We start from the raw sequence: 21,572 nt of genomic DNA, 5'->3' as shown, positions 1-21,572 counted from the left end.
AACGATAAATAAAAATGATCGAAGTGACGGCGGGACATTCACAGCGCAGCAACATAACACAATATTTAACCAACAGCAGAGTTGCGCAGCGGCAGCGTGCTGGGCCCATAACCCAGAGGTCGATGAATCGAAACCATCCGCAGCTATTTACCTCGTCGGAAACAGAAATTTACCAATGAAGACAGAATCCGAACTCCTTACACACAGACACAAAGATGGGAAACAAAACAAAGAGATCCGGGCCGGTCAGCCATAGACATTGAGCATGGGGAGTGAGGGAAGCCCTAAATGGACAGGAGAGGCTGCGGGGTGGGGGGGGGGGGGAGAGTGGGGGCGGTAATCAGCAGGATGATGTCTGAGGTGGAGCGTTTCAGTTATGCAGAAACTGGATACACTGGGGCAGTTTACCATGGAGCCGAGAAGGGTGACCGGGACCACGGACAGTTATCTCACATTATCAGGGGAGGAGATAGTGGGAAACAGTTCCCCGTACCTGACGTGCCTGTAACCGGAGGGCATCAGAGGAAGAACTTCCCCACGAAGGGGATGGTTGAACCTGGAACCCACACCCTGAGTGGGTGCCGGAGGCAGAGACTGTCGCGATGTTTGACAAGAATCCAGACGAGACCTTGAATCGCCAAGGCACTGAAGGCAATAGACTCAGTGCTGGTAGGTGAGATTGGTACAGATGGGTACTTAATGGTCTGCATGGACATGATGGGCCGAACGGCCTGTTTGTGTGCTGCATGTCCCTGTGACTCTGTATTACATCTGTGAGCGGATAAGAACGGGTTAATTTCCTTCCGGAACAGAGAGGGAGTGAGGGGAGAGATCCCACAGGGTAAGCACAGACAGAGAGCGGGGGGTGAACAGACTGACGTTACTCAGTGTGAACACGTCATCTGGGACAAATTGGGATGTGTCCTCCTTTGTTGTGGGAATCTGGGATAGAGGGAGAACAGGAGCTGCACTGATCCGTTCATCGATTCCCCGGGAAAAGATGAGGGACGGTAATTCCTTCCCTGATCCACTGACCTGCCCACAGTGAACAATAATTAATGGAACAGCGATGGGATCTCTCTTACACCCACTGATCTAACTCAATGAAGTCAGGAAGCCGTACGCGAGTGAGCAGGAGTAAACCACTCAGCCCCTCGTGTTCTGCGAGGGGTTGAATTCTGAGGAGATTAAAACTCTGCGATGACCGGGAATCGAACCCGGGTCAACTGCTTGTAAGGCGGCTATGCTCACCACTATACCACCATCGCTCCATGATGCTGTAGGAAATTCGGGTACTGAACCATCTCTAGTGATGTTTGATCCGTGACTCTATCAACAATCCCTGAGCTGCTTTCTGACGGGTCATTTCTCACTCTGCTGCAGTCCCTGTTCCATCCAGTTGATGTCGCCACCCTCCAACAGACCGGAGCAACACAGCACCCAATGATTATTCACCTGGGATCGGACTGAAGTGAGAGTCGACCTCTGAGACAGTCGAAGAGTTAAAAATCGTTTCCTGCCTCATACATCACACAACGAGGAAAATCAATCGTGATTAGAAATGTCCTTTCCAACCACGCGCAGCTCGGCCCGAATGGGAGCCTCATTTCCGCCAATTCCTTGAACACTATCACTGACTGAATCGCTGGACAATCTTGAGACACCTCCAGTCACCCACTGAGAAGTGGGTGTCTGAAAGATGCCGGTTAACAGTCAAAAAACAAACACCGAGGCGATCATGCGAATCTACATACTCCAGTAGGTTCCTCGTTAGTATAGTGGTTAGTATCCCCGCCTGTCACGCGGGAGACCGGGGTTTAATTCCCCGACGGGGAGACGGTTTTTTTGCTTTCAAAGTTAACCGGAAATACCGGAGAATTTCTGAACAATAAAATGTAAAAGCGACAAAGAGTTTAACGTCGCAGTTATCAGTTCATATTATATCTGGAATGTGGAACAGGCCGGTCTGCAGTGAGCCCGGGACGGGCGAGTTTTCCGAGAAGGGACTTTGTGTTCAGTCTCAGGAACAGCTGAAACACTTTGCAGAGAACGATCCCAAGTGGACATGTTTTTCAAGTAGACGGGTCCCGGGTGTAAAGCCGCCCTGTCCCTCCCCCAGCCCCGGACCCTTCGCTCGGACTCTGATCAAAGTGAACAGGGGAAGGTCCGGCTGGGCTTCGCTCTGTGACGTCAGGCGGACTGGAGCGCATGCGCCGCGTAGCCCCGCCCCGGCCCTGATTGACAGCGGGCGGCAGAGCACATGCGCCGTCTGCTGCAGCTCCGCCTGTGAGCGCCATTCCCTCAGCGAGCGGCGGGAGCGGGTTTAAAGCAGTCGGGAATGGAGAGCTCTCGGGCCCGGGACCAGGGCGCTGACAGCAGCTTCCTTCCAGCAGCGCATCGCTCTGGGAGCGGCTCCGCAGATGGGCTCAGGGATCGGCACTGAGTCCGGACCCGAGGCAGTGGAGGCGGCGGCTGGGGGGAAGAAGCGCAGTGGAGCAGCGAGTGGGCCCGGAACATGGAGTGAGTGGGGAGGCAGAGGCTGTTCCCGGGCTGGGGGTGGGCAGGGCGGGGGAGGCGGAGTGGGGAGGAGCTACCGGTGACGGTCACTGCTTCTTCCTCTCCCCAGACCAGGAGGGAAAGTCCCCAGTTTGGCTCCAGTCTCCCCGTGTGTGTTGTTACTGGACAGAGAGCAGTGGACACAGAGCCGGACATTCAGGGTGGGGGCAGTTTTACAAAGAGCGTCTGTTGGAGACTCCCGGTGAGAAGTGTTGGGGGGGGGCACAGTTTTAACAGCGGCTGTTTGGCTCCGGTTGAGCGGCGAGTCCCACGGGAGAGGTGAGTGGAAATGCGAGCTGTGTAAATCGCCCTGCTCGATGGGCAGTCCCATTCCCGGATCCATGCCGGGATGTGGCGGTGTGTGTGTGTCCCTCACTTCGTGCGGAGCTGCCGCCCTCTGCTGGTCTGCAGAAGCTGAGAGCTGCAGCCCTGCAGCGGCCTCACACACTGACACTGGCTGCACCGGCCGCTTCACTCAGCCGTCTGCCTTTTACCTCTCCCTCAATGATCCTGTTTCCTTTTCCTTCCCACAGGGAGACACTTTAATCAACTCTGATGTTCCCTCCTCCCGCGGCTCAAGGAACAGATCAGCCACTCCGTCTCTCACGCACCAGGTAAGTTACAGAGCACAGAGACACCGACAGCTCATCACTTCCACAGTGTCAGACGGCAGACATTCAGTCCCACACTGAGCCCAAGACCCAGCCACACTTTTACAATACAACAGTTAAACATTTGGAGTGAACAGGGCTCCTTAACGATCAACAAGGTGATCTATGTGTGGAACCATAGGATATGGGTGAGGTCCTGAACACATGTTTCTCATTCGTACTCACTGAGGAAAAGGACATGAATGGCAGGGAACTCGGGACAGAAGTGTCTTTAGGAAAGACACATGACCGTGGAGGAGGTTCTGGAGGACTTACAATGCACAAAGACAGATAAAGCCCTGAGTCCTGACCAAGTCTGTGTCCTTACCGTACCTTTCCAGTTTTTGTCAACTCCTGTGTGCTTACATAACGGTGCTGACTGTTGTTAAAGTCTGTGTCCTTACGGTACATTTCTGGGTATAGTTCAAGGCCGTGCCCTTACATAATGGTGCTGGGTGTTGTAAAGGTCTGTGCCCTAACAGTACAATGCTGGTGATTGTAAAGTTATATTCCTTTACAGTAGCATGTTAGCTGTGGTAAAGTCATGAAGAGTTACAGTACAGTGCCAGATGTTGTAAACATCTGTGTCCTTACAGTACAGTTCCGGCTGTTGTAATGATGTCTAGCCTTGCATAATGTTGCCGGCTGCTGTATAAATCTGTGTCCGTACAGTACAGTGCTGCCTGTTGTACAGGTCTGTGTCCTTACAGTACAGTGATTATGAAGTTGATAGGTCAGAGTTATAGTGCAATGCTGGGATTGTCTACCTCTGGGCCATCAGTGTTGTGTTTTGTTAGATCTCTGTCCCTGTATTAGAGAGCTGCGTGTTGTGCTGGTCTGTGTCTTCACTGGCTGGTGCTGTGCTCTAGCAGCTCAGTGTGCTTGGGATACAGTGCCTAAGTTTTTACAGAAGTGTGTCCTTGTTATACACACTGACTGTGTCCACCCTGGACTTCAGGAGATCCACAGGGGACCGCACTGTGTTTTCCAGACCATTACTGGACACAGGATCGTTCTGGGACAGGAGAAGGCGATTCAACCCATAGAGTCTGTGCCAGATCGCAGTACAACAATCCCATCAGTCCCATCCCCCCCTCTCTCTCCCCCAGCTCTGCAGGTTATTCCCCATGAAGGACCTGTCTAATTCGCCTTTGAACGCCCTGATTGGTATTCCCACCACCCCTACAGGCAGTGAGTCCCCAGATGAGAACCACACTCAGTGTAGGACTAAAATATTTCCTCCCATCCCCCTTTTACCCTTTGCCCACTGGGCCTCTGACCCAGCAGTGAACACAGAAAAGAACAGCACAGGAACAGCTCCTTCGCTTCACCATGTGTGTGCCGACCATGATGCCAATTTAAACTGCACATATGCCTGCTCGTGGTGTGTGTCCCCCAGTCCCTGCCTGTTCATGGGCCTGTATGAATGCCTCTTCCTGTTGCTGTTGGATCTGCTCCCACCTCTGTCCCTGGCAGCACGTCGCACACACCTATGTGTATATGAGTCAAAACTTGTCATGTAAATCTCTTTCAATCTTTGCCCCATCTCACCTTGAAGCCATTCCTTCCAGTATTTGTCACTTCCATCATGGCACCTACCACTCTCTGTGTGTTTCTTAAAAAAAACTTGCCACATAAATCTCCTTTCAACTTTCCCCTTCTTACCTTAAATCCATGTGGTCTCGTATTTGACCTTTCCATCCTGGGAAAACGACTATCTAGCCTGTCTCTAGTTTTCAATTTTATTTACCTCAGTCAGCCTGCCCTCAGTTTTCTACATACCAGAGAAAGCAATCCAAGTTTGTCCCACCTCTCCTTATAGCTGGTAGTCTCTAATTCAGGCAGCATCCTGGCGAACTTCCTCTGCACCTCCTCTAAAGCCTCGACATCCTTCCTGTAATGGGGCAACCAGAACTGCACACAATGCACCAAATGTGGCCCAGTCAAAGTTTTATCCAGCTGCAACATGACTCCCTGACTTTTTAACACAACACCCCAACTGATGAAGACAAACATGCTGTACATCACCTTTACCACCCTCTCTACTTATATTTCCACTTTCAGGGAGCTTTTGATGTGCACCCAGAATCCCTCTACATCAATGCTGCTGAGGGTCATCGAGTCATATATCATGGAAACAGGCCCCTCAGCCCAATTTATCCGTGCTGACTGTGTTGCCCAGTGAGCTGGTCCCATCTGCCCGCGTTTGGCGCATAGCCCTTTAAACCCCTCCTATCCATGTACTCATCTAGATGGCTTTTAAATGTTGCTAATGTTCCAACCTCAACCACTCTTTCTGGCAGCTCATTCCAAATACGCACCACCATTTGCGTGAAGAATCTGCACCTGACGTCCCTTTTAAATCTCTCGCCTCTGACCTATGCCCTCTTGTTTTTAGCACACCGTCCCTGGAGAAGCACTATGTGCTTTCACCCTGTCTATGCCCCTCATGATGTCGTATACTTCTATCAGGTCGCCCCTCAATCTCCTCCATTCCAGGAAATACAGTCCCCATCTACACAACTTGTAACTCAGGCTGCCAAGGATATATACATCCTGATATATATTTTCTGTGCTCTTTCTAGTTTCAGAACATCTTTCCTACATCACGGTGACCAAAACTGGACACAATACTCCAATGTGACCTCACCATGGTCCGGCCACATATTCTATACTTTCTTCTTACATTTGACCTCCCAAAATGCAAAACTTCACCCTTGTCTGGATTAAACTCTATCTGCCATATGTCTGCCTATATTTCCAGCTGGTCGATATCCTGCTGAATCCTGTACATATACACCACTTTCTGTCTATATGAAACAAAACTTGCCATGTAAATCTCCTTTAATCTTATCCCTGTCTCACCTTAAAGCCATACCCTCCAGTATTTGTCATTTCCATCCTGGGAAAATGACTCCGTCCACCCTGTGTTTGCCTTTTGTAATTTTATTTCCTTTGGTCAGGTCTCCGCTCAGCCTCCGATGCTCCTGAGAAAACAACCCAAGTTTAACCAACCTCCCCCTGCAGCTAATACTCTCCAGTCCAGGCAGCAATCTGGTGAACCTCTTTCGAAACTTCTCTGAATACTGTAATATAGTGACTAGAACTGCGCACAATTTACCAAATGTGTCCAAAACAAAGTTTTATGCAGCTGAAATATGACTTCCTGACTTTTTAACTCAACACAACAACTGATGAAGACAAGTACGCCGTATCCCTTCTGTACCTCCCTCTCTCCTTGTCTTGTCACTTCCAGGGAGCAAAGGACTGGCAGCTCCAGATCCCTCTGAACATTATTGCTCGAGGGTCCTGTCATTTAGTCTGTACTTTCCTCTTACATTCGACATGCCAAACTTCCCACTTGTCTGGATTAAACTCCTTCCGCCATTTATCCAGCCACATTTCCAGCTGGTCAATATCCTGCTGAATCCTTCGTCAACCTTCCTCACCGTCCACAACTCTTCCAATTTATATCATCTGCAAACTTACTAATCACATATTTTAATCAAAATCATTTACATATATCACAGACAGCAGGTCCCACCACTGGCCCTTGTGGAACACCGCTGGTCACAGACCTCACAATCTACCTTGTTGTGACCTTGTAGCTTTCTCTGTAGCTGTGACATTTTACTCTGTACTGTTATTTTTTTTTTACCTGTACTACATCATTGCACTCTGTACTAACCTAGTGTAACTACACTGCGTAATGAATTGACCTGTACGATCGGTATGTACGACAAGTTTTTCACTGTACCTTGGTACAAGTGACAATAATAAACCAATACCCATACCTTCAGACAGAATAACACCCTCCACCACCAGACTCTCTCTTCCAAGGCCAAGCCAGTTTTGAATCCAACCAACCAAATCTCCATGGAGCCTGTCTACCTTTTATCTTCTGGATCAGCCTGCCATGAGGGACCCTGTGGAAACCTTTACTGAAGTCCATGTATCCCTCACCCGCTACCCTCCCCTCATGATCATCTTCATCTCCTCACACACTCAAGTCTGTAAGGCGTGACATCCCGCACACAAAGCCACACTGACTGTCCTTCATATGTCCATGCTTTTCCACATCTGAGTAGATCTTATCCCCAAGGATCTTCTCCAATAATTTCCCTACAATTGATGTCAGGCTCCCCGGCCTATAATTTCTTGGTTTGTCCCAATGGCCCTTCTTAAAGACAGGAACAATTCTGGCCATCCTTCAGTACTCTGGGACCTCCCCTATATCTTAAGAGGACACAGAGATCTCTGTTAAGGCCCCAACAATCTCCTCTCTTGACCCGCTCAATAACCTGGGATAGATCCTGTCAGTCTCTGGGAAGGTATCCACCTCCATGCTTCTCAAAAACCCCAAGACCATTATGTTCACTATTGCCCAAGTACTTTCCCACGGAAACTCTGCTTACATGGCCAGGCTCACTTCCCAAAGCAAGGTGGAGTATGTCCCCTTCCCTGGTGTGACTCTCTACAGACTGTTTCAGGAAACCTCCCTGGACGCACCTAACAAATTCTGTCCCATCTGAGCCTTGGGCACTAAGGGAGCCCCAGTCAATATTGGGGAAATTGAACCACTCACTATGAAAACACTGTTGCTTTTACATCTTTCCATAATCTGCCTGTGTATCTGTTCCACTCTCTCCCGCTGGCTATTGGGAGGCCTACAGTGTACCCCATCACAGTGACTGCACCTTTTTATTCCTGAGCTCTCCCCACATTGGACGTACCTCCAGTTTGTCCTCCTTCAGAGCCGCTTTGACATTCTTTCTGATCAGCAGTGCAGCTCCCCCACCTCGTTTACCTCCCTCCATATTGTGTCTGAAACATCTGAACACTGGAACGTTGTTGCCTGTCCTTCCCTTCTCTCAATTAGGTATGTGCAATGGCCACAACCCCGCAGAACCACGTACTGATCCAGGCTCCAAGTCCATCTACCTGAACTGCAACACTGCATGCTTTGAAATAACCACACTTCAGCCCCTCACCACCACCGGGATCATTACCCCGGCCCAGTGTTACGTGACCTCAACCCTAACTTCTCCTCAATGCCCCTTCTTCCCTACTGCTCTGGTTCCCACCCAACTGCTACACAAGTTTAAACTCTCTCAACCAGCACCAGTGAACCTTCCTGAAAGGACATTGGTTCCCCTTCAGTTTAGATGGAACTCGCTTCTTGTCCCGGTCCCACCTGCCCTGGAAGAGAGCCCAATGATCCCTGTACCTGAAGCCCTCCGTCCTGCACCAGCTCCCTCGCTACAACTTTACCTGCACTGTAGAAGTCACAGGGAGCACAGATCTACTTATAATTCCTGCCCCTTCCTGTGACCGTGGTTTTCATTCCCCCCTCACTATCCGGTACCACAACTCTCCCAGATTTATATTTCATGAATTAATATTCTCATCACTTGAGCCCTCTGAACCCTCCCCCACCAACTACTGTGTGTGAGGAGGGCGCTCTGCCCTGTTCATGGGCCCGGAGAGGGACAGACGCCATTTTTAACCGCTCCCTCAAGGATTTGTACTCGAACGGAAACGGATTTCTGATAATTCGGACGCAGGAGAGGCAGTGAAACCGGGAAATCCTTCAACATGGACCCGGTGTGGGAGAGAGTTTGTCCGGAGCGCTGTGTTTCCGTTCTGTTGTGGTGAAACCGGTGGGAATTGGCGGTTGTAGAAAAGTGGGGGCGGAGCTGGAAGATGAGAGGCCGCTCTCTGCTCTGTCTGTCCCTCTGACTCTGTCTCCTCCCTCCCTGCCCCCCCCCCCCGCGCCTTTCTCGGGCCGGTCGGGCCGCTGTGTATAAAAGGAGACAGCAGCAGTCGGTATGTCACTGAGCAACTACTTGAGTGAAGCAGCATCATGTCTGGCAGAGGGAAAGGAGGCAAAGGACTGGGCAAAGGCGGAGCCAAGCGGCACCGTAAAGTGCTCCGTGATAACATCCAGGGCATCACCAAACCAGCCATCCGGCGCCTGGCTCGGTGTGGCGGCGTCAAGCGCATCTCGGGGCTGATCTACGAGGAGACCCGTGGGCACTGAAGGTTTTCCTGGAGAATGTGATTAGGAACGCGGTCACCTACACCGAGCACGCCAAGCCATAGATGTGGTGTACGCTCTGAAACGCCAGGGCCGCACTCTCTATGGCTTCGGCGGCTGAAGTACTCTGCCCTTTCTCCTGAGCACAACACAAAGGCTCTTCCAAGAGCCACCCACCGCCTCACAGAGGGAGCAGTAACCCGGGAGATCTGATGAAATGTCATTAGTCTGAAATATTAACTGTTTCTCCCCCACAATGTTCGATTATATTTCAGGAGAGACCTGGGTGCAAAAGATTTTCAGCTAATTATGGACAATTCTGTGGGGGTTTTGTAGAGAAATGTTCAGATGAAAATGTACGCACAACTTGGTCACCGGTTGTACTGTTGATGATTGAATTTGTTCAGGAAGGAGTTACCAGGGCGATGACCACACCGGTAAAGTCCAGCGTCAAACTGCACTGTGGAACACAGACTGGGCGGCATCAGGTCAGGAAGAGCGGGATTGTGACATTAATGGCTGGAGATTAAACTGCCCCTCTGTGGGTCGGTACTCTGGAAGTGGCGGCTTTTCTGAAGTTCCCCATTTCCCCACTCCGGGCCCAGTGAACCTGCTGTCTCTCCGCTGGCAGAGGACTCCATTCAAATGGCGGAAGCGGGAGGAACGTGACGGAGAAGGGAAGAGAAAGTTACTCCGGGTGTTTCAGACGAAGATCGCAGGGCAGTGTCGCGGCTCTGGCAGATACACAGGCCGGTTGCCTAGAATGGAAATTCACCCGCACTCGCCTCAGCCGAGCTCTTCTGTTCTTTGCCCTGGTGCTGGGAGCGGTGCCTGCATTCTGCGGGGCTTCATTGGGAATGGTGCGGGGAGTTACTGCCGTTAAGCGGACTCTGGACCCCGCTGTTATGTCCGCTATCGGGACACGACCGGGTTACAGTAAAATGTATAAATCATAACTGAATTCATTCTGCTCTGCGGCCCATTAACAATAGAGTGTCTCATTCATTATTGCGGATTTCATATAGCTCTTTGCCCCGCCCTCACCGCAGCCGCAGATCAGCCCTTCCACAGACACGTTGGGTGGCTCTGAAAAGAGCCTTTGGGTCACTGGGTTCACTTTCCGTCGCTTCACTTGCTGCCACCGTCGGTTTTCTTGGGCAACAGCACGGCCTGGATATTGGGCAGCACTCCACTCTGAGCGATGGTCACCCCTCCCAGCAGCTTGTTCAGATCCTCGTCGTTGCGGACGGCCAGCTGCAGGTGTCTGGGTTTGATGCGGTTCTTCTTGTTGTCCCGGACCGCGTTGCCGGCCAGCTCGAGGATTTCGGCCGTCAGATACTCGAGCACAACAGCCAGATAGACCGGGGCTCCGGCTTCCACCCGCTCAGCATAGTTGCCCTTCCTCAGGAGCCTGTGAACACGGCCCACTGGGAACTGCATTCCACCTCGCGATGAGCGACTCTTGGCCTTGGACCGAGCTTTGCCGCCGCCTTTTCCCCGTCCGGACATTTTATTCATACAAAATAAACTTTATTCGTAATAAAAGGCAAACTATATACATTTACAAAACAGTGCAAACCTTTACATTCTTGTACAGATTATTCATTAGTGTTACCTTTTTATATAGAAAACAGCACCGATGCCACGCGTGTGGCTCCCTGGCAATTACCCGGTCCCGTATTTACAATATTTAGGGGCTTTCTCGCCTGCCCCCGCCCATTCCTCTCCCTCTCCCTCTCCAGTGGCAGAAGAAGGCTAAACTGTAGTCCTTCTCCACCGAGCCCTTGCGTTGGCTGCGCCCAGCTTCAGTGTGTCCCGGAGCACGTACTCCTGCAGCCTGGAATGTGCCAGCCGGCAGCATTCCCCTACGGACATTTCGACAATCTCACCAAGTGTTTCCCAGAGAATAAGGGAATCCTCCCGCACTCGCCTTCTTGTACCTTCTGGTGTGGGGGGGGGGGGTGAGGGGGGAATGCAGTGGGGCGCTTCTGATTGGTGGAACAGCGACTAATGTCATTGGTAAGTTGAATAGCCCAATCAGAGAGCAGCCTTATTCACCAATGAACAGAGCGCAGAGATGGAAGCGCGGAAAGTAACCGTCAGGCTCCTGAAATTTGAAATGCCCGCCAAAAGTTTATGAACTTTTAGTTTAATTCTCCGATCTCAGCATTTCTGATGATTTAACCCCCAAAAGCTGATTCACATCAGCGATCGGTCTCTGTATGAAATGCATAGGATTTTGGACCGGTCTCTCTTCACAAGCTGCAGTCTGAGCCGAGACTGCAATCTGACAAACTTGTTCCGTGAGAGGACCGGGATTCCAGTCCCACCGTCTCTTGTGTCCCCGTGAAACGATCATGCACTTGGGTAGAAATGTGAGACGCATGTTACAGAACAGGGGGCTGCAGTTAGCAAACCCCATTCTCCACAAAGGTAAAACAATAACAACAAACTCCCGAAAACCTTCTTCACAATAACTGACTTTACACGGCAGCTGAGTGGGAGAAGTGTTTGATCGGGGACACACTGACGGGGAGAGAGAGGGTGAAGCTCTGCTCTCCACGCTGTCTTTTACCTGACGGCAGGGAATAGCCGATTGTCGGGAGTTGGCGCGGAGGGACAGGTCTGTGTTGGAACATTTGCGTGGAATCGCTCAATGAGAGAGCCCGGATGTGTGCTGGGCTGAATCGTGCACAGAACGGAAGGGGCACACAAGGGGTGTGAGGAAACGCTAATATAACAGAACAGCGAACTGGTGAGCACAACCCTTTCCTCTTCCGGGTTGGTGGCTCTCAAAACAGCTTTTAGTTGTTCTTGGTGCCGAGGCCGGGTTCAGGCGCGCTCCCCGCGGATGCGGCGGGCCAGCTGGATGTCTTTGGGCATGATGGTGACTCGCTTGGCGTGGATGGCGCACAGGTTGGTGTCCTCAAAGAGCCCCACCAGGTAAGCCTCGCTGGCCTCCTGCAGGGCCATGACGGCCGAGCTCTGGATCTCCCGCACCAGGCGCTGGAAGGGCAGTTTGCGGATGAGCAGCTCGGTGGATTTCTGGTAGCGCCGGATCTCCCTCAGAGCCACGGTACCGGGCCTGTAGCGATGGGGCTTCTTCACTCCGCCCGTGGCTGGAGCGCTCTTCCGCGCCGCTTTGGTAGCCAGCTGTTTGCGGGGAGCTTTCCCTCCGGTCGATTTGCTTGGTCCGGGCCATTCTCCTTCAACAGTCGGAACACAGTCTGAAATGCAGGGACTGGAATGAGGGAGCCGGCTTTTGAAGTGTTGGTGAAGGGCCGCCCCACAGCCGGTGATTGGTTTGAAGGGGGGGTGTGTGTTGGAGAGTAGCAGCCCTGCGATTGGCTTCAGTTCCCTCATCACTTTCCAACAGGCCGGCGGCGGGATCATCATCTGTGACTAAATACAGAAACTGGTGAATGGGGGTCGGACTTCAGCCAATTTCAGAGCGACCGGAAACGGTGCTTGAGGGAACGTTTCTTACAGTTCATTTGAGTCACACCAATATAAAGAATTTCACCATTTAAGTAATCGATGTAAAATTTATTTTCCTGAATGAGCTGAATCTGAATGTATGCAGCACATCTGCTCAATTGCTTTCCGAGCTGTCGGAATTCAGTCTGCGGGAGGCGGAGAAAAAGAGAATTGGCGCCAATATTCATTTTACTGCATCACAAAGAGCTTTGCGAGAACAAAGCCGAAGGTGCATTTTAAAATGATCACAGGAATCTACCGTGAACTCGATATTGAACCCCCAACATATCAACAAATGCATTAACTAAAATCAAATAATTAAAGTTTCCATCGACTCATGCTGCCGGGTCACTGCTCCCTCTGTGAGGCGGTGGGTGGCTCTTACAAGAGCCTTTGTGTTGTGCTCGGGAGAAAGGGGCGAGTTCTTCAGCCGCCGAAGCCATAGAGAGTGCGGCCCTGGCGTTTCAGAGCGTACACCACATCCATGGCAGTCACCGTCTTGCGCTTTGCCTGCTCGGTGTAGGTGACCGCGTCCCTGGTCACATTCTCCAGGTAAACCTTCAGCACCACACGGGTCTCCTCGTAGATCAGACCCGAGATGCGCTTGACGCCGCCGCGCCGAGCCAGGCGCCGGATGGCTGGTTTGGTAATGCCCTGGATGTTATCACGGAGCACTTTACGGTGCCGCTTGGCTCCGCCTTTGCCCAGTCCTTTACCTCCTTTCCCTGCCAGACATGATGCTGCTTCACTCAAACCGCTGCTCAATGACGCACCGACTGCTGCTGTCTCCTTTTATACACAGCGCCCCGACCTGCCCGAAAAAGGCGCAGAGAGAGAGAGAGAGAGAGAGAGAGAGAGAGAGAGAGAGAGAGAGAGAGAGAGAGAGAGATGGGGGAAGGAGAGGTAAGGAGAGAGAGAGGCGGGGAGGGGAGGGGACAGAGTCAGAGAGACAGACAGAACAGAGAGCGGCCTCTCATCTTCAGGCTCCTCCCCCACTTTTCCACAACCGCCAATTTCCAACGGTTTATCTACAAAAGAACCGAAGCAATGCGTTGGGTACAAATTTTTAGTCGCGCTTTTTCCATTTTGAGGAGCAGTCAGTAATATTACGGCATAAATAGAGAAATACGTTAATCTGAGAAACAAGGGACTGCAGACGCTGGAATCAAAATGAAAAACACGATGATGCTGGAGGAACTCAGCAGGCCGGACAGCATCCGTGGAGAAAAACAGGCGGTCAATGTTTCTGGTCAGGATCCTTCTTGAAGACTGACTGGGATCCTGAAAAAGGGGCCTGGCCCGAAACCTTGACGGCCTGCTTTTCTCCACGGAGGCTGCCTGGCCTGCTGAGTTCCTCCAGCATCATTGTGTTTTTCAATAAATCAATGCTTCTTATTCCAGTCCAGCCCCAGACCCGATCAGTAACCACACATTCCCAGTCCCAGACGGTTCAGCAGTTTAGTCACCTGTACCCGGCTGAATTGGGGAACTTCCTGTGTTGGGCTATGGGCTGTGAGGCGGGGAATCTCCGTCAGTGTTACCGTCTCACAGACACTCTCTGCCGGCATCTGTGAAAAGAAAACGGCCTTGAACGGAGCCTGGAGCCGAACACATCCCCTGTCTAAGTGAGGGTGGGCCCAGACATTCCATTCTCTGGGTTTTATTTCGGACACTGGGGACGGGACGGGTGCAGCGAATGTCAGCGAGGTACCGGGGATCCCGGGGTTTGTGGTTTCCCCCGAAATCTGAGCCAGGTCCCGGGTCAGGAATTCGGGATCAGCTCTTGCATGAGAGATGTGGGTGACTCTGAGAAGAGCCATTGGGTTCAGGTCTTTACACGTTGCGCTTTTTAATTCACTTCTTTTTGGAAGCTGCCTTCTTGGGTTTCGCTGCTTTCGGCTTCGGCTTGGCTTTCACAGATTTCTTGGCCTTTGGGGTTGCGACCTTGTTGTGGCTCTTAGCTTTCTTCAGTGTGGCCTTCTTGGCCGCTGGTTTCTTAGCCGCCGCATTTTTAGCCGCTGGTTTCTTTGTGAGACTTTTCTTGGCTCCCATTTTCTTGGCTCCAGACTTCTTCGTGGGCGATTTCTTCGCCGCTGGCTTCTTGGGCGCTGGTTTCTTCGATTTCTTCACCAATTTCACGGAACGTTTCTCCTCAGCGGCCTTGAAGGTGCCGGAGAAGCCCACGCCCCTGGTCTGAAGCAGGGAGCATTTTTCCAGTTTCCTCTTGATGATCAACTTGATCAGGGCGCTGCGCTTCGCCACATCGACGCCTCTGGCAGTCAGAGCCTTCTTGATGGCGGTGCCGGACATCCCCCTCTTATCGGGACAATCCGCCACAATCTGGTCGATCTGTTCCCCCAGCCTGGGGCCGGCTGCCTTGTCGCGGGCGGGCGCCTTTTTCTTGGGAGCCTTGGTTTGGGCGGTGGGAGCGGCTGGAGGAGACGCTTCGGCAACTGCGGTCTCGGGCATGTCGGAGACTCTGCACAAACTCTCTCTGACACTCGGAACTGAGTGAGAAATGAAGCGAGAGGCGGCGGCACAGAGCAACTTAAAGGCAGCGAGCGGACGGGGCGGAGACATCCTGCTGTCAGCTCCCGATCGCTCCATCTCTCTGTGTTTCTCTCTCCTCAAAAACTCCCCGATTCCAATTAAAATCGGACACCCCCGAGTCCCAGACTGGTCCCGGTTAGTGTCTGAGGCCGGAATGTTTGCTGTAAAGGAAGTTTAATTTGAAGAAAAGGCGGCGCTTTCCATTTAAACCCGTTTCACTGCAGCACTGACCGCGTTCTCTCCCCGATCGCTGACATTTTCGCTGCTTTTCGACTGAAATATTGAAACCAACTGAAATTTTGCGGCTAATTCCCTCTTCAGGACGGAGCTGGGGTGCGGGGCGATCCCGTGACAGGGAAAGCTTTCCTTTTTCCACAGGAGGGACTGAGAAATCCTGCGATGTGATCGGACCCACAAACACAGTGACACCAGTCTAAGCCGCCCTCACCTTAAACACACTCTTTCTGACATAATGTTCACATCTGCACCTTCACAGCACAAACTGTGGGCCCGATGCACAGTTCCCAGGACAGGTTTTCCTCTCCGCTCCACCTGTGCTGCGGAGTCTCGGGGGTAACTTGTAGTTTCCCAGCTCAGTAACTGTTAAACACTCCGAGACCGGCGCTCCTCACGGTCTCTGATCCCTGGATTGGGGTTGGCCTCATCTATTCCTTACGTGGGCTACACTTTCGGTTTAAACAGGAGACCAACACCGTTCACAGGCTCCAGCTGTGTGATCAACAATATTCTGTATAATCGACACCAAACCTCCTTACTTTTCTCTTCAATTCATCGGTTAATACCACAAATCTGTCCGAGTTCTTGAAGACCTAACCGAGCGCATTGATGAGGGAAGGGAGGTCGATGCTGTCGGTATGGACTTTAGAGAGGCCTTTGACAAAAATAATCAAAGTCAAAGTCGAGTTTATTATAATATCAACAAGTACATGTGCGCACAGGTGCAATGATAAACTTCTTTGCAGCAGCATCACAGGCACATTGCATCAGAGACGAATCATTCACAGGAAAACCATGAAGGACACATTCATTATACGAGGTCCCCCATGGAGGGATAGTCTGGAAGGTTAGATCATACGGGACCAGGGAGAGGTCGCTCAGTGGATACATAACTGCCTTGATGGTGGGAGGCAGAGGGAGATGGTAGAGGTTGTTTTTCGGACTGGAGGCCTGTGGCCAGTGGCGGGTCACAGGGATCGTTGCTGGGCCCACTGTTGTTCATCATTTATATGAACGATTTGGATGAGAATGTACGAGCCGTAGTTGGTCAGTTTGCAGATGTCACTGAACCAGGTGGTGTGGTGGAGAGTGAAGAGGATTATCAAACATTACCGGGGGATATTGGTCAGCTGGGGAAGTCGGCTGAGGAATGGTAAGTGTCATTCAATCCAGATCAGTGTTTGCTGTTGCAATTCGTGAAGTCAAACCAGAGGAGGACTTTGTGAACACAGCCCAGTCTATCACGGAAACCAGCTGCCCTCCATTGACTCTGTCTACAAGTCCTGCTGCCTCAGGAAAGCAGCCAACATAATCAAAGCCACGTCCCACCCCGGTCATTCTCTCTCTCCCCCCCCCCCAACCCTTCTATCGAGCAGAGGATAAAAAGTATTGAGAACATGTATCACCAGGCTCAAGTACAGCTTCTCTCACACTGCTGTAAGACTCTTGAACTCTCGAACTCTTCACCTGCAGCTGTTACGGACTCGGTGAAAGTCCCTTTAAGATAGTGTGTGTGTGTGTGTGTGTGTGTGTGTGTGTGTGTGTGTGTGTGTGTGTGTGTGTGTGTGTGTTTCTGTGTGTGTGTGTGTGTGTGTGGCGTGCTGACGTCAACAGAAGAAAAAGGACGTAATGACGTTGTTGAAGAGGTCAGAAGAAGAAGGAAAGAGAGAGAGAGAGAGAAGGGAGAGAGACATCAGCCTGCTAGTTTCTCTATCGATGGATGAGAAACAATAACTGTGCCTGCCACAGAAATCCATGTATGGAAATTGGAAGTAATCCAGTGGAGTTCACCTTGTTGCTGACCTGTAGAAGGAAACAGGTATTTGTGTGGACGACCACGATTCGGATGCTTTTCGGGGTGAGGAAGTCACTACCGAGTAAACACTGAAGTGTCGTTTGGGTTCCATCGTGGAACATCTGGACTTCGTAATTACTCTCTATGTTTCTCTACTTCTACGTCTTATCTTCAGACAGCGGTGGTTGTTGAAGAAGCCTTTGCTCATGTTTCACCTTATGGCTTGCGGAACTGAACTTTAAGAACCATTCCTGGACTTGGAGTTTGGGACTTTGTCTCACACACACGAAGAGTTTAGTTTAGGGGTTAATGTTCAAGGTTTAACATTTTTGAATTTTAACATACTAACATTTTTACTTTTATTTTACGTATTATCATAAGTAGTGATTAATAAAATAGATTTTAACACCGAATCATGACTCGGTGTGTTTCGTTTGTTGCTGGTTCGTGACACAGCGTATTCAGAATTGTCTCGATGACGGGAAGAAGTGGGTGATTGTTGAAGGTTAGAAAAGTGTGAGCTGATACATTTTGGACAGTCAGACCAGGGTGGGACTTGTACAGTGAACGGCAGGGCACTGAGGAGTGTGTGAACGGAGGGAGCTGGGAGTACAAGTGAGCACTTCACTGAAAGTGGCCACACAAGGGGACAGAGTAGTTACGAAGCTGTTTAGCACGCTGGTATTTGTCATTCAGGGCATCGACTTTCGGAGTGGGGACATTATGTTGCAGTTACGTAAGTCGCTGGATTGGCCGCACTTGGAGTATTGTGCACAGTTTTGGTCACCCTGTTATAGGAAAGATGTTGTCAAGCTGAAGAGGGTGCAGAAGAAATTCATGCTGCCTGGACTAGAGAGCCTGAGTTATAGGGAGAGGTTGGCCACACAGGATCTTTATTCCTTGGAGTGCAGGAGAATGAGGGCTGAACTCCTATGAGGGTTTTTTTCTAAAGTCATGAGGGGTTTGGCCAAGGTGGACGGTCATAGTCTTTTCCCCAGGATTGGGGAGTCCAGAACCAGAGGGCACAGATACAAGATAAGAGGGAGGAGATTTAATAGAGACCTGAGAGGTAACTTCTTTACACAGAGAGCAATGAGTACCTGGAATGAGCTGCCAGAGGAAGTGGTCGAGGCAGGTACAATTGCACTATTTCAGAGGCATTGGGATAAGTATATGGAGTGGAGGTGCTTGGAGGGTTATGGTCTGAACGTTAGCAGCTGGGACTAGCAGGAGGATGCTGTGGTCGGCATGGATCAGTTGGGTGAAGGACCTGTTTCCGTGCTGTTTTACTCTATGACTCATCATGGACTTGCACCTGATTTGTTCCCAGAGAACAGTACAGCCCAGCAACAGGCCCTTTACCCACGATGTTGGGCTGAACTGGTTAAGCTGGGAATTAAATGCCTAACTACTCGAATCATTTCTACCTACAGAATGTCCTTGCCCCTCCATTCCCTGCACACCGACGTGCCTCTCAAGCACCTCGATCATATTTACCTCCACTCCCAACCCTGATAGCCCACTCCAGGCACCCACCACTCGCTGTGTAAGAAAGAAAACTCGCCCTGCACATCTCCTGGTAACTTGCCCCCTCTCACCTTAAATGCATGTCTTCTGGCCTTAGATATTTCAGCCCTGAGAAAACTATCCCTGCTGCTTACTCTATCTATGCATCACATAATCTTCTCAATCTTTATCAGTTTTCCTCCCAGCTACTACCATTCCATAGAAATCAATCCACGTTTGTCCAACCTCTCCTTATTGATCATATCCTTTAATCAAGGCAGAATCTTTGGAAACCAATTTTGCACCCTCTGCAAAGCCTGCACATCTTTCCTGTAATGGGGTAAACAGAACTGAATGCAATTCTTCAGATGCAGCCCCGCCAGAGTTTTATAAAGCTGCAACATAACTTCCCATCTCTTGAACTCAATGTCTCTACCGATAAAGGCAAGCACGCCATTCGCCTTCTTTCCCACCCTATCAACCCGTGCTGCCACTTTCTGGGAGCTGTGGACCTGGAGCATAAGATCCCTCGGTGCAACAGAACTGTTAAGGGTCTTGTCAACAAAGTGGTTGAGACTGGTACAATAACAGCATTTGAACGTCACCTGGGCAGGTGTATGGATATGGAATGGTTAGAGGGATATGGGCCAAATGTCGACAAATGGGACCAGCTTAGAAAGGCGTCTTGGTCGGCATGGACCGGTTGGGACTCTGTTATCTCCTAATTTTCCATTAGGAACCCTTCAGACTCATTTTGCAAAGCACCCGCAGCCACTTTCTAAATGTTTATTTGGAGAGCAGTCCCAGGAGAAACGGTTACTATTTATATTTTCACATTTCTGACGAGATGTATCTAAGTTTCCATGTCATATTTTGCTCATTTTTATATAATCACCCTCGGTTACTATTTCTATTTCCCTTCCACAGATAAGGACTTTGCATCAAAATGTCTCTCCCTGAAGCTCTTCTGTTCAGGAGAGTTTTAGCAATATCTCTGCAACACTGACAGGGATCCCAGAGGCTCCTCTGATTGACAGCTCGCTCCGCCCCGTCACGTGACGGGCAGCTGACAGGCCGAGCCGTGTGCGCGATGACGTCACTGATGTCGTTCCCTCAGCAACGGGCCGGTCAGGAGGCGGGGCGGCGGCGAGGCCTGGGCCCGGGGGTGGGGGTGAGGCTTCCCCCCGGCCAAGGCGGCAGCTCCCCGGGGCCGGGGCGCAGCGGCCGGGGGTGGGGCCGTGTGCTCGGTGCTCGGGTGGGGGATGCGCGCTGAAGGGAGAGCGGGTGGGGATGGAGGCGGACGGTTCCACTGGTGCCTCTGCGGCCTGAGGATGCAGGGCCCGGGGGTTGATCCCCCCTGGGATCAGATCCCATGGGCTGGGAAGGGGAAGCATTGAGCCGGCTGAAGCTGCGCTGAAAGGACCGCTGCAGAGAAACTGCTCCCTCCAGTCGGCGCCTCTGACACCAGACGACAGGGGCTCCCGGAGGCAAATCAGGGCAGCAGCTGCTGGCAACACCTGGCAGGTCGGGCAGCATCTGCGAGGAGAGAAGGAGAGGTTCAGCCCCGTGTCTCAGGTCGGGTTCTGTCTGCACAGACGCTGCCTGAGCTGCTGAGGGTTCCCAGCAGGGGCTGCCTCTGCCTCGGGGTTCCCGCATCTGCAGGGTTTTGTTAACCTCCCAGCTAAAAGATAATTAGGGTACTGAGGTCAAGGACTGAACTGAAGTGGGGTCGGTCTGTACCTGCTGGGGTTTAGAGGAATGAGAGGTGATGCCATCGGCTTCTCCTGTAGTTTTCAGGGTGATGAGGAGAGATAGAGGAGGCGGCGACTGGATCAGACGGGCTGCTCCTCGCTCTCTGCCGTTCCCATGTGGATCTGTGACCTGACTGGTGGAGTCTGTGGGCCTGACTGCTCCTCCACTGTAGGCATTGGCCTCTTCTCTTCCTGCCTGCCGGCCAGTGAGTTTACACGTGGTACGGAGCGATGTAAAAGAGGAGGGGATGTTGCATTGTTGATGAAGGACACCATCACTGCAGTAATGAGGGAGGATGTCAGAAGGTTCTTCACAACAGGCCCTGTGTGCAGAGCTCATAAATAAAAGAGCATTCCCGTTGCTGGGATTATACTGCAGGCCTCCCAACTGTTGGTGGGAGATGGAGGAGCAGATCTGTTGGGAAATCACACTGAGGTGTAATGGGAATAGGGTCACAGTGGTCGGGCACTTCAACTTCCCCAACATTAATTGGATCCCCTTTGTGTGAAAGGGGGTGGCATATTTAAAGTGCATCGAGGAAAGTTTTTGTACCAGTACACATCGTACTACTGGGTACAGGGCAGGGTGTGTGAAGTGTCAGTGGACAAGGACTTTGGGGTAAGTGAGAATAACTCGGGAAGTTTCACAGTAGATCTGAAACAGGGAGACAGATAGTCTGGAAATTAAGGCCTGTTTCATTATCATTAGACAGGACCTGGCAAGTGTGGATGGGGAGACGTTACCTGCAGATAAATCTGCATTTGGGAAGTGGGAGTTGTTTCAGAGTGAAGCAGTGAGAGTTCAGGGTCACCGTATTCCTGTAAGGGTGAAGGACAAGGATGGCAGGTCCCGGGAACCATGGATGTGACCTGCAGGACACACGCCAAAAAAACCCACATATGCTGCATTTTTATTGCGTATCATACACAGCAATGTGCTTTACCAGCCTCTAGTTTTGAGACACGTACACGTACACACGTACCTCTTCAAAAATCTCAGATTTGTGAGACCT

The 21,572-nt window shown here is 51.2% G+C and overlaps 2 protein-coding genes, 2 non-coding genes and 2 pseudogenes across 5 annotated transcripts; 2 read left to right on the top strand and 4 right to left on the bottom strand.

Annotated features, from left to right (window-relative positions):
* Positions 1 to 1,196: 1,196 nt before the first annotated feature.
* Positions 1,197 to 1,268, bottom strand: trnav-uac (transfer RNA valine (anticodon UAC)). Its single transcript has one exon. It is a non-coding gene; the product is annotated as a tRNA-Val (tRNA).
* A 496-nt stretch (positions 1,269 to 1,764) lies between these two features.
* Positions 1,765 to 1,836, top strand: trnad-guc (transfer RNA aspartic acid (anticodon GUC)). The gene has a single exon. It is a non-coding gene; the product is annotated as a tRNA-Asp (tRNA).
* Positions 1,837 to 9,069: 7,233 nt separating this feature from the next.
* LOC127584845 (histone H4-like) lies at positions 9,070 to 9,364 on the top strand (annotated as a pseudogene).
* Positions 9,365 to 10,371: 1,007 nt separating this feature from the next.
* Positions 10,372 to 10,752, bottom strand: LOC127584836 (histone H2A type 2-B-like). The gene has a single exon (XM_052041797.1). It carries the CDS (start codon positions 10,750 to 10,752, stop codon positions 10,372 to 10,374), a length of 381 nt encoding a protein of 126 aa, XP_051897757.1.
* A 1,319-nt stretch (positions 10,753 to 12,071) lies between these two features.
* On the bottom strand, positions 12,072 to 12,445 carry LOC127584840 (histone H3, embryonic-like; annotated as a pseudogene).
* Positions 12,446 to 12,986: 541 nt separating this feature from the next.
* LOC127584844 (histone H4-like) lies at positions 12,987 to 16,845 on the bottom strand. 2 transcript variants are annotated; one of them, XM_052041804.1, is made up of 2 exons: positions 16,827 to 16,845; positions 12,987 to 13,445 (listed from the first exon to the last, which is right to left on the bottom strand). In XM_052041804.1, exons 1-2 carry the CDS (start codon positions 16,843 to 16,845, stop codon positions 13,147 to 13,149), a joined length of 318 nt encoding a protein of 105 aa, XP_051897764.1. In that variant the 3' UTR covers positions 12,987 to 13,146. The 2 variants fall into 2 exon arrangements, with proteins under 2 accessions (XP_051897764.1, XP_051897765.1); XM_052041805.1 differs by having other exon boundaries at positions 16,830 to 16,845.
* Positions 16,846 to 21,572: the final 4,727 nt, after the last annotated feature.

Source organism: Pristis pectinata, chromosome 31, assembly GCF_009764475.1.
Source record: "Pristis pectinata isolate sPriPec2 chromosome 31, sPriPec2.1.pri, whole genome shotgun sequence".
NCBI classification, from domain to species: domain Eukaryota; kingdom Metazoa; phylum Chordata; class Chondrichthyes; order Rhinopristiformes; family Pristidae; genus Pristis; species Pristis pectinata.
The sequence above is the reverse complement of the archived record's forward strand: the minus strand, read 5'-3'. Positions and strand labels throughout refer to the sequence as shown.